This window comes from Fulvia fulva, chromosome 10 (assembly GCF_020509005.1).
Source record: "Fulvia fulva chromosome 10, complete sequence".
Classification (NCBI taxonomy): Eukaryota; Fungi; Ascomycota; class Dothideomycetes; order Mycosphaerellales; family Mycosphaerellaceae; genus Fulvia; species Fulvia fulva.
This window is the reverse complement of record NC_063021.1, coordinates 3,351,114-3,368,818: the sequence shown is the minus strand read 5'-3', so window position 1 is coordinate 3,368,818 and position 17,705 is coordinate 3,351,114. Positions and strand designations below refer to the sequence as shown.

The 17,705-nt window shown below is 54.7% G+C and overlaps 7 protein-coding genes across 7 annotated transcripts; 5 read left to right on the top strand and 2 right to left on the bottom strand.

Moving 5' to 3' along the window:
* Window positions 1-916: 916 nt before the first annotated feature.
* On the top strand, window positions 917-2,344 carry CLAFUR5_12339 (DNA excision repair protein ckn1; the record flags this gene model as incomplete). Its single annotated transcript, XM_047911487.1, has 2 exons — window positions 917-1,140; window positions 1,192-2,344. 2 exons carry the CDS (start codon window positions 917-919, stop codon window positions 2,342-2,344), a joined length of 1,377 nt encoding a protein of 458 aa, XP_047766973.1.
* A 138-nt stretch (window positions 2,345-2,482) lies between these two features.
* Window positions 2,483-4,362, bottom strand: CLAFUR5_12338 (Diacylglycerol O-acyltransferase 2A; the record flags this gene model as incomplete). Its single annotated transcript, XM_047911486.1, has 2 exons — window positions 2,483-2,719; window positions 2,776-4,362. 2 exons carry the CDS (start codon window positions 4,360-4,362, stop codon window positions 2,483-2,485), a joined length of 1,824 nt encoding a protein of 607 aa, XP_047767016.1.
* A 465-nt stretch (window positions 4,363-4,827) lies between these two features.
* Window positions 4,828-5,985, top strand: CLAFUR5_12337 (uncharacterized protein; the record flags this gene model as incomplete). The annotated part of the gene is made up of 1 exon (XM_047911485.1): window positions 4,828-5,985. One exon carries the CDS (start codon window positions 4,828-4,830, stop codon window positions 5,983-5,985), a length of 1,158 nt encoding a protein of 385 aa, XP_047767540.1.
* A 2,347-nt stretch (window positions 5,986-8,332) lies between these two features.
* Window positions 8,333-10,013, top strand: CLAFUR5_12336 (Lactose permease; the record flags this gene model as incomplete). Its single annotated transcript, XM_047911484.1, has 3 exons — window positions 8,333-8,519; window positions 8,570-9,768; window positions 9,822-10,013. 3 exons carry the CDS (start codon window positions 8,333-8,335, stop codon window positions 10,011-10,013), a joined length of 1,578 nt encoding a protein of 525 aa, XP_047767541.1.
* Window positions 10,014-10,301: 288 nt separating this feature from the next.
* CLAFUR5_12335 (Meiotic coiled-coil protein 7) lies at window positions 10,302-11,200 on the top strand (the record flags this gene model as incomplete). The annotated part of the gene is made up of 4 exons (XM_047911483.1): window positions 10,302-10,304; window positions 10,363-10,498; window positions 10,614-10,897; window positions 10,970-11,200. 4 exons carry the CDS (start codon window positions 10,302-10,304, stop codon window positions 11,198-11,200), a joined length of 654 nt encoding a protein of 217 aa, XP_047767542.1.
* A 255-nt stretch (window positions 11,201-11,455) lies between these two features.
* Window positions 11,456-13,962, bottom strand: CLAFUR5_12334 (Condensin complex subunit 2; the record flags this gene model as incomplete). Its single annotated transcript, XM_047911482.1, has 2 exons — window positions 11,456-11,726; window positions 11,789-13,962. 2 exons carry the CDS (start codon window positions 13,960-13,962, stop codon window positions 11,456-11,458), a joined length of 2,445 nt encoding a protein of 814 aa, XP_047767543.1.
* A 436-nt stretch (window positions 13,963-14,398) lies between these two features.
* On the top strand, window positions 14,399-17,680 carry CLAFUR5_12333 (Putative cation exchanger; the record flags this gene model as incomplete). The annotated part of the gene is made up of 1 exon (XM_047911481.1): window positions 14,399-17,680. One exon carries the CDS (start codon window positions 14,399-14,401, stop codon window positions 17,678-17,680), a length of 3,282 nt encoding a protein of 1,093 aa, XP_047767538.1.
* Between the last annotated feature and the right edge of the window lie 25 nt (window positions 17,681-17,705).

The window sequence follows — 17,705 nt, the reverse complement described above, 5'->3', positions numbered from 1 at the left end:
ACAACACCCGAAAGTGTTCACCTGCTATCAAACACTCAAGTAGTCCCAAATCACGTTGAAGGCTAGGCAATTATTTGGTGCACATCGATGAGGCCAATCGAAGCTCATGAAACTCCGAAGAGGATCGGTTTGAATGATTGGTCACTGCATCAATGTGCGGCTGGTTTTGCGACTAGCCCATATTGACATATGGGCGCATTCCGACCCTTCGCTGTGATTGGCTTGCTTGAGGGTTGATGAAGTAAGCACGTTGGTGGTGGTATGTATAGGTTCATGCGGGAGGGGCCGGGGGTGGGGGATTTGGATGGTTGGGGGCGAGGAGGGTGGCTTTGGGTCTTGTGGGTGCGTACACAATAAGGTATACCTTGAGCCGGAGCCACAGCCAGTGCTTATGTGTACTATTGCGTAGTGACATGGCTCTCATCCTCGCCTGCCCAGTGCCAGCAGTTTCCTTTGACGTGTTCACCCGCCTCTTCGCAGTATCTCCTCATCACGGGATTTGCTCCACAATCTCCTCGAAGGCATCGTACACAATGATCGTCTCTTATCTGGTAGGCCTGGCTTTTTCTGGTGACAATGTACTGGTCTTGTAGTGCAGTCTGTTTGACAGGACGGGTGTCGTCAGGGAGGGTGGTCCTTTGTCACTCGCTCGGCACTTGAGGATCCTATGTCACTACAGTCAGGCTCATCAAGAGCTTCGAATTACCCCATGACACAGAGTTCAGCATTTCGGCGCATGAATGATGGCATGTGCTGTACAGACACGATCCTGCTTCCATGTGAAGTCTTGCTCGCCGGCCCAGATGTGCCGATCTGGACCCACCTTTCACCACACCTCGCTTTCGCACCATCAACACTGCATCAACAAACAATGTTTGCGTGATCTTCGTCACAACCACGACGATGACTACTTCCAATGAACACATACCTCCTCAACCGCCAGTTGGGCTCCATCAGCCCACTGGCGCTGGCTAGTGCGCAGAATAACAGGCTGTTGCAGGCATTAGCGCCAGCAACAGACATCAACTTTGCCCTTCAGCTGCCGAATACTACTGGCCCGCGAAATACGAGTGGGACCAAGGATGTTGCACATGCTTCGGGTGTCAGCAGCATTGCAATCGATAGATTTGAGGGCAGATAGTGAGTCGAACATTATGTATGCTGCTCCACATGTATGCTGACAGCAGCAAGCTTGATCTCGGCAGGAGCAGACTCGTCCCTAGCTGTATGGGACCTCGAATCAGGAACGACGGGTCCCAATGGCTCGACGACATATGTCCCACTCGATAATAAAGCCAGGACATCCACGACGCAAAGTCTTGGCATCACCCATGTCTCGTTCTACCCGTTCGACAGCCTAGCGCTATTGACCAGTGGCTACGACCACACCCTGAGGCTGTTCTCATCAGAGACTCTGGAAGCGTCGGCGTCCTTCGACATCGGCTCCATAGTCTACTCCCATGCCACATCGACCATCGCCTCATCACATCTTCTCGTAGCATGTGCGTCTCAGCACCCAGCAGTCCGTCTGGTAGACCTGCAGTCCGGAGCCAGTACGCATTCCCTCGCAGGCCACTCTGGATCAGTCTTGACCGTAGCTTGGCACCCGAAGAACGAGCATATCCTGGCTAGCGGAGCTACTGATGGTGTGGTGCGCCTTTGGGATGTTCGTCGAAGCGCCAGCTCTCTCGGTGTCCTGGACATGGACGACAGTATCGGCATCGCAGGATACGACGGAAAGGGCACAGGAGCTCGAAGACGTGAACGCGGCAAGTCCCATACCGGAGCCGTTAATGGCGTCGTCTGGACTGAGGATGGGCAATACCTTCTATCAAATGGCCACGACGAGCGCATGAGAGTGTGGGACATGATCGGCGGCGCCAACACTCTTGCAAACTTCGGACCCGGACTCAAGAACGCCACCACCACAGTCGTGCTCCCTCTGATCGCACCCAGCCACCTCTCAGGAACCGGCAAGGAAACAATCTTCTACCCCAACCCCAAAGAGATCGTGTCCTTCGACATGCACTCAGGCACAGCGCTGAATCGTCTTCGAGTCCGCGGCCTCCCAGGCTCACAGAAGGCCGCCGACACGAACGTTCGCGATCCAAAGAACAGAACGACCTCCCTAGCATGGCGAGCCCATAACATCGAACTCTACTCCGCTCACGGCGACGGTACGATTCGGTGCTGGAAACCACGCACCGAGGAAGACATCCTCGCCGATAAAGAAGAGTCCAACGATCCAATCGCAGACATTGACGCCGCAGAGCGGAAACGCAAACGCGAGGCGTTCGGTGACATTGTCAGGGACTTGACGTCGAAGAAAATAACATTCTCATGATGATAATAATACTCATATTCAACACACTGTCTCGAAGATCAATAACCGCTATTCCCCTGCCTGTCGCACTGTTCATTATGCATTGTGGCCGTGATGTTACATCTACACTACACAACCGCCCCGCCACCTACCTCATCATTACTCCACAATCTCCAGCTCACCCTGCCGACACCTCGCAAAAGTATCCTTCCAATCATCCCATATCCTCACCAACTCCTCGACGTATTTCGCATGAATCTCATCGACGTAAGCGGGATCTGGGGTTTTCGATTGCATGATTCGAATAGGTTTGCCGACGACGACGTTGATGGGGCGGCGGTAGGGCATCATGCCTACATCGTAGTTGAAGACGCCGCGGGCGTGGAAGAGAGGGACCTGTGTCATATTAGTATGGTTGATGGTGATGGTTATGGTGGCAGAGTAGAGCTTACTGTGAATCCCATAAATTTCTTCACAAGCAACTGCCCCTTGTGGACCCAAGGATGCGCGGTGGCGTCGAATTGGTCGTAGAGATCGTTCTCGCCGAATGATAAGGTGGGAACGAGGTCTGCACCTGTTCTGATCGCGAGCTTGACGAAGCCTTTCCTCCTCTTCAGCACCAGGCGGAGAGTGTAAGGCTTCGCATCGAGGGATTCCCTTGCTCCTCCTATCACGATCGTGATGGCGCGACCCATACCTTCGCCGTTGGGTCCACCTTTGCTGAGGATGTTCTCGCAGCTCTCGCGACTTACTGATGCGAGGCCCATGTGCAGGGCGTAGTCGCGGTAGAGCGGGATGCGGAAGTTCGAGTCGAGGGTGAGGAGGGTGTTGGTGATGCCTGGGAAGAGCTGGCTGAAGCCTAGCGCTTCTGTTGCGAAGGCTGCGAAGGCGCCGTGGCTGATGATGCCGTGGGGGTGGTAGCCGAAGATGTACTTCCGGGTAGGCTCGAGTTCCTGGCTGCGGTGCAGTCGTGCTGGGTAGTAGGAGCCGAAGAGGGACCAGATCTTGCTTCGTCGGAACCAGTCTGAGCGTTGTGAGAGCTCGCCGTCGATGGATGCGCGGGAGAGGAGGACGTAGATTAGGTAGGGGAGGAGGATGGGCCATAGGATGGGTATCGCGCAGAGCATGAAGAAGATTGCTAGACCGCCGACTATAGATAGGGTGTGGACGAGGACCATGAGTGTTTGGAGGCGGCGCTGGACGGGGACGTTCAGAGGTGCCCATCGAATTGCGCTTTGAGACCAGCCTGCGCCTGCGCGTCGCCCTGAGACAAGATCACTCTTCTCTGAAGCTGAACGACCAGCGTCGAGCTCCTTAGGTGGTTCTGAGGTTGGTGGCTTGTCTTCGCGTTGTTGTAGTGAGAGCTCGTAGTCCTTGTCGGGCACGATCGAGGCCAGGTTCTCGCCGCTCTTGTTGCGCAGATTCTCGTACATGACTTGACCTGGCTCCAGCTTCTTCTCCTTCTCGAGCTTGTCTATCGCTCCATCCAACCCTTGCTCTTGCTCCTTCTCCGACTTGGTCGCGTTGCCGTTGGTCAGTTGCAGATTGCGCGACGATACGCGTTTGTGAGCTCTGCGAGTTGGGGATCGAGGTGTATCGTCTTCGCCCGCGCCTTCCAGCTGTTCGGGTGTCTTGTTGCCGTTGACGTGTCTGATGCCATTTCGTAGGTTGGGAAGTGGCATTCCATGTCCGTCGCCATTGGGAAGTTCGCCGTTCGCGGAAGCTACCACCCCTGCGTAGCTCTCCTGACTGCCACTACCACTTGTGCTTTTGTTCTCGAGTCTTCCTTTTGGATGTCGGAGTGCTGGACTTCCTGGCGACGGTGTTCTCTCCATGTCATCAATCACCTCGCCCAATGGTCGTGGCTCGCTGGTGTTGCGCGCATGCGTCGGTCGCGGCGGAGATTCCTTGATCGCATCTTCGTTGATCGGAGGCTCGTCAGCCTCTAGCGCTTCCTCAGCAGCTTCAGCAAAGCTCTTCGGTGGGAGGCCATTCTCCTGGCGTTCCACAGGATCTGCAGGCTCTGCGTTGAGAGACATGGCTGGTGTGGGAGAGTGAGGAGGTGTCAGCGATCGTTTCGACGACTTTCGCGGTACGGCAGGGCGGTTGTGAGTGATCATCTACGCATTACTGAACATACACAGAGCTGTCTCGCCATTGTTACAGACGAGCACGAGGTACCGCAGTGCTGTAACCTCGACGCCAATCTCTGGTTACGCCTCGCGAGCTGCATGGCGATGACGTAGCTCTTTCACGTGGAAATCATGTCATCCCGGATTTAGACACGAGCTAACATCTGAAACACCCTTTCTGTTGGGTCTAGAGTCCAGATCTAGCATGCGAGGGAAGGCACTCAATTGTCCTACCACAACGTACGGCGAGCGCAGGCGATGAATCAGCACGCCGAGTCGATTTCGAGAGCAACGCGAAGAACAGCGCGAGGGCAGGGTTGAGGAGACGGACAAGCAGATTGGACTTTCCTATCATACAATAGAACCGCGAACATGCCTAAGACCGTCAACCCGCTATTGAGGCGGAAGTCTTCATCTCCCTTCACGACCGCGCAACGTACGAAGCCTGGATCACGAAAGAGCAGCTTGAAGGACGATGCTACAGAGCGCCTTGACGACGTTGGAGGAAGGAGACCATCGCTAGCCTCCGCCAACACACCACAGGATGTTGTCAAGCTCATTCGTTACATACGAGACGCCTCGTTCGAAGATGTGCCGGATCGGGCGGCAGGCATGAACAGCGAGCAGATATCGGCAACGTTGCGATTCAGAGCTTCCCTACCGCCTGTGGTCAGCGTTGCGCACCTTCATGCTCTTAGCGTGTCTACCACAAACACCGAGCGAGAGCTGGCCCGCTTGATAGCAATGGGTAAAATCCGCAAAGTCATTATTCCCGGACGAGGCAAGGGGGGGTCAGCTGTAGGCGAAGGCGTAGCAGTGGTTGAAGACTGGGAGAGCAGGCTCCAGGAGGAATCAGCGCTGGAAGACGAAGTCAAGCACAAATACATGGCTCTCATGGCCACCCACCCAGCATCTCCCACTGCACCTGTCACTTCACTCACAGATGCTGAGGTGCGAAGCCTGGTCACAGCCGGCTACCTAACAAATCCAGCAGCCATAACATCCAGCCTCAGCGACCTCTTCGCACGGCCCTCCGGGGCACCATCCGGCTCCATCTCCCAGGCGGGCTTCAAATCCGCCACAGGCTCCCTGGCGGCGGTAGGCGGCTACGGCGCGATCCAAGACAGCGGCGGAGGCGGCAGCATGCTCGCCACAAAAGACACCCGACCCTCCAATCTCAAGGCCCAACGCGAAATGACCTTCAGCCTACCCAACACCGGAGCATACCTCAAGCTTCTGACCGAAGCTCGTCTGCATCTCTTGTTCCTGCTAAAGCAGTTGAGTCCGAGGTACAAGGAGGCCACGAAGGCGTTCCTGGAGGAGAAGTGGAATGGCAATGTACCGAATGATGCGATCAGCCAGCAGAAGAGGATGCGGGGGGAGTGGAGTGGGGTACTGCCGGGGAAGACGAAGAGGTGGAGGGAGTTTTATGGGGTGGAGTTTGAATGGGTGCTGGCGGAGTGTGTGGGGAGTGGGTTGGTGGAGTTGTTTGAGACGGGGAGTGTTGGGGTGGGTGTGAGGGCGATATGACTTCGTTTTGATGGTATCGCCAGCGGAAATTGAAGTCTACAGCCATACTAAGACCACATTCTTGCAGACTATTTCGGCATGTGGTTCCGATCTCGATCTTGTTCTGCGGACCGTCTTGGGTAGAGGGAATGCCAAATCAGAAGAAAGCTATGTCGCGGGAAATGGCAAAACAATCACGGCTAGATGAACGACTTCCCATCGACAATATGGGAACCAACAGCAGTGTTGTCGATTACCAACTTGCACCATGGAAGTGACGGGTGCGTGGCGCCCTGCCATTGAGCCAACCGTGATTGCTCGAAGGCACCAAAGACTCAGCACTTTATATACCTTTGCTCCCTAGCATGTGAGCCGGCGATGTACCTTGCTCAAGGCATCTCAACCCCGGACCTGCACCAGAGCATACATTGGGATAAGACTCGCACTGTTCATCAGACCTGACTGGCAATGGCACAGTCCAAGATGAGCAGGAGGGAAAGTGGTCTAATGGTAGGGCACACTGTTGATGAAAAATCCCCAGGGTGACGACACTTCTGGGTACCTTATATCGTTCCTCGGATGAGGACGGTATGCAGTGGGATGTGGGTTCGACTCCCGCCTTTTCCGATAATCAAGTTGTTCCTTTTGCTCTGATCATGGTCTTAGGCACGGTGTGGAGTGTTCTCGAGGACTTCGAAGGTGGGTCGGGGGAGTGACGGATATCATCACAACAGAGCTGTGTCTGGCGATCTCGTGCACTTGCATGGGCAAGTCGAGGCGGTCGCCATCCGTGAGATCGAGTCTCGCGATGTAGGGGTGGTAGTGAGGTTGGATACAAGCGCGAACAGCCCAGCACCCTCGCTGCAGTCCGGACAGAACCATTCAAGAATGGATCAAAGATGCTCATGGAATATAGACGATGCTGGAGCCAGGTTGACGGACCATGACGCACTCGCCTATGGCCAGACCCTAACTGATCCCCCGACTGTCTGGCCACTGACGTGGCGATACTGGCCAACTTCGCAGGTCGGAAGAGTCTAGCAATTCGATTCAGCCGCCATCTTGTGAGCTGCTACGGCTCGAAGGCCCTTCATCCGGTCGGGAGATCGTGATACTAGCCTGGGATTTAGTCACAGGTATGGCGGTACTACTCCAAGGCGACTAGCGTTCATCCTTACGCAGCCTGGATAGGTCTTCGAGACCTTACTCCCACTCTCTTCGGCACAGGGTCACGACGAGATCAAGAGCGTCCTGACCTGCAACAGGGCGGCCTCCAGTGCTAAACAGCGCACTGTCTCTGGGAGTCGGTACAAGCATCCATCGGGCGAGCCACAAATCTGCTAGGGCACAGCGTTGCGACTCCCAACCAGCAAGATCTCTCCGTACCGCCACTCCGGCTGTCATTACAGTCACTACTGTACATTCGACCAGTACAATGCAGTAACACGCATCATAATCCATTTGGTCGGAGCCGAGGTCACACACATAAATCCTGAACAGAGCCTTTGGCTAAACTCAGCCTTCCCTTCGCCCATCATATCTGTAGCCACATGGCACACATGGCAGACACGCTCAGCTCAGTTTGAAGACCTTGATCTAGCCAGAGGCTAAACCCTGCTGTATTCGCGTGTGGTTTGTTAAACAGGTACGAGTTGCGCAGCAGTGGAAGACGGCGGATCACACGAAAGACGAAGAAGGATCCAATGGGATAGCGTGTATCTACATACAGTATCGCCGGTGTTGGTGTAGGTGGATGCTAGGTGTCCGGATGTTTGCTAGCCCATGGGCTGGCAAACCCTAGTCACGTGATCTAGTCACATGACACACCCACACCCACATGCTTGTCCTGCGGCCTGTATGTTCTCAACATGGTTTATGGAACGCCGGCTAAATGCAGCATAATCAGCCGGCATGGGTGAGCTCCACTTCTGCTCTCCAACTCTCGAAACCCCATGGGCACGCGGATCAGCTCATGCACACAAAGTCTAGCCTCGGCGGCAGCTGCAGTAGTGCTTGTCTTAATCTATCCAGGCAGTTCGCGAGCCAATGAGCCAATGCTCACGGAGCAGATCTTGTTCTCTTCCTAGAACGTCCAGGCTGTTCCATAACTGCAATTGCCAACCGAGCTGGTGGCGCACACACAAGCTCACGTGGTGAGCCGACGCAGTACTGTCATCTTGCCTGTATTGCGAGTGTACTGCATATGCCGGGTAATCTGGATGAATACAATCCATCCATGATGTGCTCATATACAGCGACGAGAGCCGCAATGCTAGGCTCGAGAGCAATTCGACATTCCACTTGAACCCCATCCAAGGCCGTCTGGTCATTCGACTTGATTCTTGACCTTCGACGTTAAATCTTCATCATGGACAGACCAACGAAGGGCACGTTCCGCCTCGCGGGACAGGAGTTCCCTGAAGTGACGTGGTATAAAGATGCTGGGCTGAGGAAGACGTACATCTGCTTGATGTTTGTCGTTCTGACATCGGCGACGAATGGATTCGATGGAAGTATGGTCAACGGTTTGCAATCGCTTGAACCGTGGCAGGAGTGTAAGTGACAGAGTCATACTTTGCAAAGACGGCTGCTGAAGACAGGACAGACTTCGATCACCCCAAAGGCTCCCTCCTCGGTCTCTTCGCCTGCATCATGTCAGTCGGCTCGCTGGCCGCACTGCCAGTCGTCCCATACACAGCAGACATCATGGGCCGGAGATGGGGTATCATCATTGGCTGTGTCATCATGCTGCTCGGAGTCGTGCTCCAAGGTATCTCGGTGAACTTCCGCATGTTCATCGCCGCAAGATTCTTCCTAGGCTTCGGCGTTGCCATCGCCCACGGCGCGTCTCCTTTGCTCATCACTGAGTTGGTGCACCCACAGCACCGTGCGATCTTCACCACGATCTATAACACGACCTGGTACTTTGGAAGTATCATCGCGGCGTGGACGACCTTTGGCACGAACCACATTGGTAACAACTGGTCATGGCGAGTTCCATCTATCTTGCAGGCGGCCCCATCAATCCTCCAACTTCTCTTCGTCTGGTTCGTTCCAGAATCGCCGCGTTTCCTCCTGTCGAAGGGCAAGGTCGAGCAAGCCCACAGCGTCCTCGCCAAGGTCCACGCGAACGGCAATCTCGAGGACGAAGTCGTGCTTCTCGAGCTTAAGGAGATCAAAGATACTATCACCCTCGAAAAGGAGTTTGAAGGCAATGGCTGGCTCCAGCTCTTCAACACCAAGGGCAACCGCCGTCGATTGATCATTCTTCTCACTCTCGGACTCTTCTCGCAGTGGAGTGGAAATGGTCTCGCGTCTTACTATCTCAACCTCGTTCTCAACGACATTGGCGTGACGAACAGCAACACCCAGCTCGTCATAAATGGCTGTCTTCAAATCATGAACTTCATCGTCGCCATCGGACAGTGCTTCATTGTTGACCGCGTTGGTCGTCGCACTCTTTTCCTGGTCTCCACATCTGGCATGTTGGTGGCTTTCATCGTCTGGACCGCATGCGCCGGCGAGTTCGCGAAGACGGGAGTTCAGGCACAGGGCAACACCGTCATCGCCATGATCTACATCTACTACATCTTCTACAACCTCGCCTGGTCTGGCATGCTGGTCAGCTACTCAGCTGAGATACTGCCATACAACATTCGTGCCAAGGGCATGACGCTCATGTTCCTGATGGTGGACCTTGCGTTGTTCTTCAACCAGTATGTCAATCCCATTGCGCTTGACGGTATTCAGTGGAAGTACTATATTGTGTACTGTGTGTGGCTGGCGGTCGAGCTGCTGGTAGTGGTAAGTGAAATTCTCCTGATGCGTCTGAGCGCTCCAGCTGACGTTGTCTGCAGTACTTCTTCTACATCGAGACGCGATACACACCACTTGAGGAGATTGCGAAGCATTTTGATGGTGACGATGCGATTGTGGGTGGTGCCGTTGCTACCGAGAAGGGCAAAGTGCTGGCGGCTGAGGTTGGTGGGTTGGACACTATCGACCTCGGAGAGAAAAACCGCGTTGAGGTTGAGCATCGTGAGCTGTAGAAACGATCTATGGCGGTTGAAACAGTACGGCATTACTTACGAAGAATATGAGATGAATCACGGACCTCAAGACTTTCCGCTCCTTCCTTATGTGCGCGCGACCGTTTCAGCTTCGTTCCTGCCTTCGGCACAAGCCAGCCCAACTTCACCTCACCTCGTCTCGTCCCGCTTCCACTTTCACACACATAACCACTTCACCTTGTTCGATCCTTTCACCGCACTGTCTTACATCCACTGGAGCGTTTAGACCATACACACCATCAACGACATCCAGTACCCGCCGTCAAAATGGTACATACCTCTCCCGTTCACTTCGCCGCCAGCTCTACCTACTGACCACACCCTCCAGGGCAAAGCAACCTGCAACCCAGAAAAACTCCGTAACGCCGTCCGCTTCCTCCAAAAATCCCGCACCTGCTGGAACCTCAAAGACCTCGAGAAGCAACTCGTCTCCGTGTGCTCCATCAATGGCATGCAAGTTAAAGGTCTGCGTTCCTTCCTGCTCCTCCTCCTCCTCCCATCCTCCCATCCTCCCATCCTCCCATCCTCTCCCACCTCCTCTCCGTCCATCATTTCACCTCACTAACCCTCACACCCCAGACTACCTCCAACACCTCTCCGACGAGAACCTCATCAAAGTCGAGAAGATCGGCAGCGGAAACTGGTACTGGTCCTTCGCGTCCGAGAACCGAATCGCGAAGGAGACGGCCCTGGCCGCAGCGCAGAAGGAGCATGCGAAAATTTCCGGAGTTGTGACAGAGTTGCAGCATAAACTTGCCTCTACTGCCGCGGCGCTGGAGGAAGAGGCTGATGGGCAGGATCATTCGGGCGAGAGTCGGGAGGAGTTGAATGCTGGGAAGGTTGTGCTGGAGGATGAGGTTAGGGTATGGTGCTTCCAACCGCTGTCAAAATCTTTCTGTGTCTTGGTGTGGGTCTGCTGACACCGACGATGTTAGAGTCTGAAGAAGGAATTGGAGAGCTTCGCCGAAGACGACCCCACCGAACTCGAACGCAAGAAACAGGAGAGTAAGAAGTGCATGCAAGAGGCCGAACAGGCAACCGACGATATCCAATCGATGGAGATGTTTTTCAAGAAAGTCCATCCGGAGGTCGTCACGCAGATGCCGATGGCGTATGAGTATGGCGATGAGTGGGACTTGGAGGAGTATTGTTTTAAGGATTTGTAAGGACATTAGTACGTGTGTGTGAATGTGCGGCAAGGGGTTGAAGGCGTGGTGGATATTGCTCACGAGGAGGTAGCTCGCAGATGTGTGCGCATGAGAAACTTGCTTGGTGGATGAATATGCTGTACAGTTTCTGTGCATCGCCTGGTCCCGCGTTTGCACATCGAACAGGCTGCGATACGAAATATGAGCTCACAAGAACGCTGTTCCAGAGCGACCGACCGACCAAACTCCATGATCATCAAGTGCATGTCCACATCAAGCATCATTCCCATCCAATTCCAACGCCTCAAAATCCTTCCTGACAGTCAAGTCCGTCCAATCCTCCACGTTTTCAATCACGAGGCCCTTCTCGTTCGCCAAGTGTAGCAAGCAAATGAAGCCAAACGACGTGCTAATGTCCGACATCTGCTGCCTCGGGTACACGTGCTGGAGGTTGTTCATGATGTCCGTAAACCGTAGGGTCTCGTTGATGTCGTGTGCAAGCGCGGGAATTTGGGGACGTTTCGCTGGCGTTTCCTGTTCGGGCCTGTGGTATCACATGTTAGCTTCGGACCATGATCGCAACATCTCACGCTGATTAACGCATACCTTGCTTCGAAGCCAATACCACGCCACAACTCTTCCTTCAGCCTCCTCACATCTACTTTCTTCGCCACACGCGCATACTGCACATACTCTGGTCGCATCCTTCGTGATTGTGCCACAAGATTTGCACCAAAGGCATCACCACCTGCACCTGGTTCTTGAGGCCCAGCAACGCTGTCAATGCCCACTCCAGTAGGACCTGCTGCATCGACACCGTCTGGACCAGGTGAGAAGGCTTCTCTTGCGTCCGCAAAGTCATCGTCATCGTCGTCCATAGCGCCGCCGGCCATTGGTAAACCATCGTCTTGGAAGAAATTCGCGTCATAGTCACCTTGCACCGCATCATCGTCCATGGGGTGAGGTGCGTCTGGTCCTGCATTGTGAGCTGCCCAGTATGCTTCGTCCACTTCGCCATTCGCTGGGAGAGTCTGTTTGCTCGACTTTCGTGCGCCAAGTTTTGCTTTAGGCTTGAGGAAGAGCTTCAGCAAGTCTTTCGAGTTGAAATGCTTGTCATCAGGCAGGAGATTTCGATCCCGGGCTTTCCAGTCTTTCTTCGGTAAGCAAATCGTGCTGTTGTTCGTGGCGGACGTGTACAGTAAGCTTGCCAGGTCTTGGGACATAGGAGCGGCGAAGTCGATCTCGAAAGGCTCCTTCTCTTTGCGAGGCTTCTTCGTGGTCTCTTTGCTAGCCTCTTTTATCCTTGCAATCTTCCAGTGCTCTGGACCTGCCCAGTTCTTCTGCAGCGCATTGTCAAAATAGTTTAAGATATTCTCCTGGTCGTCATTCCGCCTGTGTTGGAGTGTGACGCCAAAAGCATTCCCGTTTGTATCGAAGACTCCAACCTCTCCAGCTGCATCATCTGCATCGGCGCCTGTCGACGCATCGTACACACGCATCTGTGGTTCCAATGCAGCATCGCGTGCCCAAGCTTCACCTCCTTCACCAAACCCGACTTCAGGTCCAAGATCAAAGCCCATGCCTCCAGCATCGTCATCGTCCATGCCGAATGCTGCAGTCTGATCGTTCAAGTTGATGCCACTTTGGTCTACATGCTCGTCCTTGTCGGCTTCCGGATGCTCGTCACGCCAATTTTCCGGTGCTTTCAAGAAAGGTAGATCCGGTGCGTTCTCGCCACCCCCGAGCTCGAATGATTTCAATGTCGGACATATGTCCTGCTCGTCCAGTACATCGAGATCCGGGAAGAAGCGAAGACCGAGTGCAGCGATATCCACGGGCCCGTCCTCTTGTACTGACTCTGCCTCTTTCGCCTCACCGTCTTCCTCGCCTTCGGGTTCCATGCTGTCGCGCCGTGTTTCGTCCAGCTCCTCTTGTGCATCGTCGCTGCTATCAAAGACAATGCGGCCGGTGCTGTCGATCGAGAGATGGTTGAGCAAAAGTCCCTTTGCGCCTCCCTCGTCAAAGTCTGCAGAAGCCTTCTTGAAGAGTGGATCCACCGAGAACTCCAGCTCCATCTTCTTCAAGCGCAATTGCTCGAAAGACGTCACCAAAGTTGCTTCTGCGGATCGTTTCGTCTTTTTCTTGCTCTTCTTCGTTGTGCCATCCTCGTTCTCTTCATCCTCTTCACCGTCTTCACCTCCCTCCGCATCTGCATCTCCACCTTTGCGCTTCTTGTTTCCACTGTCTGCCAGACCACTCAGAAGCTTTCCAGTTTCGGTCGCAACGCTGTCAACTCTGCTCGTGTAGATCTTGACACATCCGTCCAGTGTGCAGCTTGCTTTCTGAAAGTTCACTCCATCACCCTCCTTCAGCAAACTCATGTCGTGAAAGTAGTCAATGAGCGCAAAGTTCCAGCTGTTGTTCGCATTGATCTTGTTGTCTGTGGCCATCTTCATCCACTCTTCGAAGTTGGCGAGGATGGGCACCCGCTTCATAGGCGTGACGTGGTCTCCTCGCACTCCGTATGGATCGTCATCTTGCGATGGTGTAGACGGACCATCTTCACCTAGTCCCATCGACTTGCGCTTCTTCTGCGGTGTCGCAACCGCCGCGCGGATCTCGCTCATCTGTTTGGAGTGATGCGCCTGTCGCGACTGCAGGCGTTGGGCCTTCTCCTCCTTGTCGTCGTTCAGCGGGATCTGTCGGGCCTTGTGTGGGGAGGTCAGCGACGACGCCAGAGAGTTCGCCGACTGGCCCTGGTTGTTTCGCACGCGCGGCATCGTGACTGCCTTGGTCACAGTGGCGAGAGTGAAAAGAGTGGTGGAGTGAGTGTCTGCACGACTCTCTCAAACGCGTGTTGAATGTGACAAGGGTTTGTGTTGATGTTTGCCCGAATACAGATTAGCGCGAAACATCCATGTCAGCGCCACACTTGCTCCTACCTCCGGAGGTACGTCAGTTGGAAAGAGCGACCCGCCTTGAGAGGCGCAGTTCCTTGGACACGGCAAGAGTGAAGGCTTCTGTGATCTTGTCGGCCAGCACAGCACACCAGACCAGGACTTGCTTGTTGCTGCGCCCGGAGAGAGAATTCCTGAACTCGCCTCCTGCTCGCAATGCGCCTCGCATGCTTCACCTCTGCTAGTATCGTTACAGACCGCCTTTTCTCCTCGACAGCATGCTCCGCTCCTGGGCGATCGCATTGCCATCGACATCGACATGCCTCCAACACGCAATAGAGACGGCCGCCTGAGGTTTCGCGCTGCCCGAGCCTTCTACTTGACCTTGTTCATAGGCACATGCTTCGCTGCATACTCGCTCTTCAGCCACAGCGATGGTCCTGCAGCATTACCACAGCAATCCCTTCACAGGCGATCACTCGAAACGCCTGTCACCACCACTGGCGAGGACGACTGCCGACGAGTCCACCAGGCACAAGATGAGTGCGCATTCATACGAGCGCATTGCCCCGACGACGAGGGAGGATTCACGGCATATCTCGAGCTCTACTACTGCAAGCTGCCACACGCCAAACCTGTCGCATTCATTGTCCTGATATCATGGCTTGGCCTGCTGTTCTCCACCATTGGCATTGCCGCCAGCGACTTCTTCTGTATCGATTTGAGCACGATAGCTGGCATCCTAGGCATGAGTGAGAGCATGGCTGGAGTTACCTTCCTGGCATTCGGCAATGGCAGTCCCGATGTGTTCTCGACATTCGCTGCCATGAGCACCGACAGTGGTAGTCTGGCAGTGGGAGAGCTGTTCGGAGCAGCAGGTTTCATCACGGCAGTGGTAGCAGGATCTATGGCATTGATACGGCCATTCCATGTGGCCAAAAAGAGCTTCGTGCGAGATGTGGGCTTCTTCCTGGTCGCGGCAGCCTTCAGCATGGTCTTTCTGTGGGACGGCAAGCTGCGATTCTGGGAATGCGCCGCTATGGTGGCCTACTACATCTTCTACGTGGCATTCGTGGTGGCGTGGCACTGGTGGATTGGGCGAAGAAGGCGACAGAGAGAGAAGAACGCAGCAGTAAGAGGGCACTTCATACCACCAGAAGAGGAAGAGCACGAGCCATATCATGACGACCCAGACGAGGCTCCAGATAACAGTAGGCCAACATTGTCGCGGGGCGCGTCGAGGGAGGATTGGACAGTGCTGGAAGGTGGAGTGGCAGACCCACACGAGGAGAATCAGAATGAAGATGAGGAGGAGGAAGCCAGAGACAAGTGGATGAGCGAACTGGCGAGCAACATGCGGTTGACGCGACCAACGGCTAGGAGCCGGCGGAACACGATTAATCCAGTTCGACCGTCTTTGGTAGGAGCTCTCGAGTTCCAGGCTGTGATGAAGTCTTTGAACAAGTCACGGAACTTTCAGACCATCCCACTTGACTCGCGCCGCTATTCGGACGACCCTACATTCACAACACTACAACAGCAGGACCAGATGTCATCGATCTCTGATCCAGCAGCTAGGCCGCCATACGAGGTACATATCACGGATGAGAGCTCACCGCAGCTCGAGCGACCCGAGCCAGAATTACTGCCATACTCTGCACCGCCAGGCAGGGTGCGAGCTGTTTCAGCGAACGATGCGGCAGCTTTGGGCATTAACAGGAGACTGCACCATTTCCCCAGCTTGACACCCATACAGTCCGAGGACAACTTGATTGAGGCCTCAAGCGATGAAGGCCAGCATAGTCGCGATCGATCAAGGTCCACGTCAAGGCTTGCCGTTCCTAGGATTGGAGGCGCACCGCAGCTTGCTTCGCCAACGATCATGGTCGAGCCAAGTACACCTCGCCAAGCGACACAACCCATGGAAGGTACACGAACGCCTGGATCTTCACATTCCGTGGACTTGCTCGCGCCACCTGATCAGCATGGTAATGTGCCTTTCAATCGTCCACACAGCGATCACTTTGTGCCTCAAGTACCATCTCGACAGGGCACAGACTCACCTAAGAATTCACCTCGACTCGTGCCTAGAGCGAAACAACTCCCAAAGATCGTGATACCCCAGCGATCAGGGTCGCCCTCTTCATCGCGCGCAACTTCGCCATTTCCGACGTATCGGGACTTTCCTTCGCCATCCGTGACAGCAAGCACGAGGTCACCTAGCACGAGGCCGCCTAGTGTTTACCTGCCAGCACCTGGTCTTGCTTCCCCTGAATCACTGCCAGTGGATCAAGCCGCAGAACGTGAAACACCCAGGCGGCCGACCAAGCTCAACAAGCTATGGCCAAGGATTCTGCCTCCTCCCGGGGTCATCATTTCGACCCTGCTGCCAACCATATACCATTGGCATGAGAAGACTTGGTGGGAGAAGTTGCTGGGCTTCGTCGCCGCACCGAGTGTCTTCCTTTTGACGGTCACACTCCCCGTTGTAGAACAAGAACGTGAGAACGATAGCACGAGTCCATCGCAGACGCCAGCACATGTCGATAGCTTCGATAGCATGAAGTCAAGGTCGAAGAGCATCCGTGGTGCACCTGGCATGTCACCGGGGCAGGTCAGAGGACTGGTTCCCGAGTTCGTCTTGGATCCTGCCGATGCACATGCTGGCTCCCACAGACATACCTTGACTCCGGGTGATGTTACACACGGGCCTGGCGGTACCGCGACAATGGCTGCAGAAGCAGAGCAGCAGCATCGAGAGCAGTATCACGACAACCCGAATAAGCATGCCTCGATCTCAGCTGAGCCCTCAGCTCTGGAAAATTCACTACTGGATGAGACTGAGAACCCACACGAGCTGTGGAACCGCTGGCTTACCATTATACAGCTCTTCCTGGCTCCTATTTTCATCGTCCTGGCACTGTACATCCAGTCTCCGGCCGATCTGTCGCCGCACTGGCTTATCCGACCTATCTTGATCTGCTTACTGGTCTCGGTCGTACTACTCATCCCACTCTTGCTGACCACAACGCCGACCCATCGGCCCGAGGTATATCGCATCATCCTCAGCTTCGCTGGCTTTGTTGTGGCAATTGCCTGGATCTCGGCCGTGGCCTCACAAGTCGTCGGCGCCTTGAAGGCCCTCGCCGTCATTCTCAACATGTCCCACGCCATCATGGGTCTAACCATCTTCGCCGTCGGCAACTCTCTTGGCGATCTCGTCGCGGACGTCACAGTCGCGAAGCTCGGCTACCCCGTCATGGCACTTTCAGCCTGCTTCGGCGGTCCCATGCTCAACATCCTCCTCGGCATAGGGCTCTCAGGATCCTACATCCTCTTCACCCGCGCCGAGCACAAACTCGACAAACACCCCGGCAAAGGCCTAAAGTTCCACTCCTACCACATCGAAGTCAGCAAAACTCTGATCGTCAGTGGCATCACCTTACTTATCACGCTCTGCGGCCTGATGATCTTGGTCCCGCTTAACAAGTGGGTTTTGAGCAGGAAGATTGGATGGGCGCTGATTGCGCTTTGGACTATCAGTACGATTTTCAATGTTGTGATTGAGGTCACGGGGTTTCTCGGGGAGATGGAGAGGTGATGGGTTTAAAGAGAACTTGGGTTGG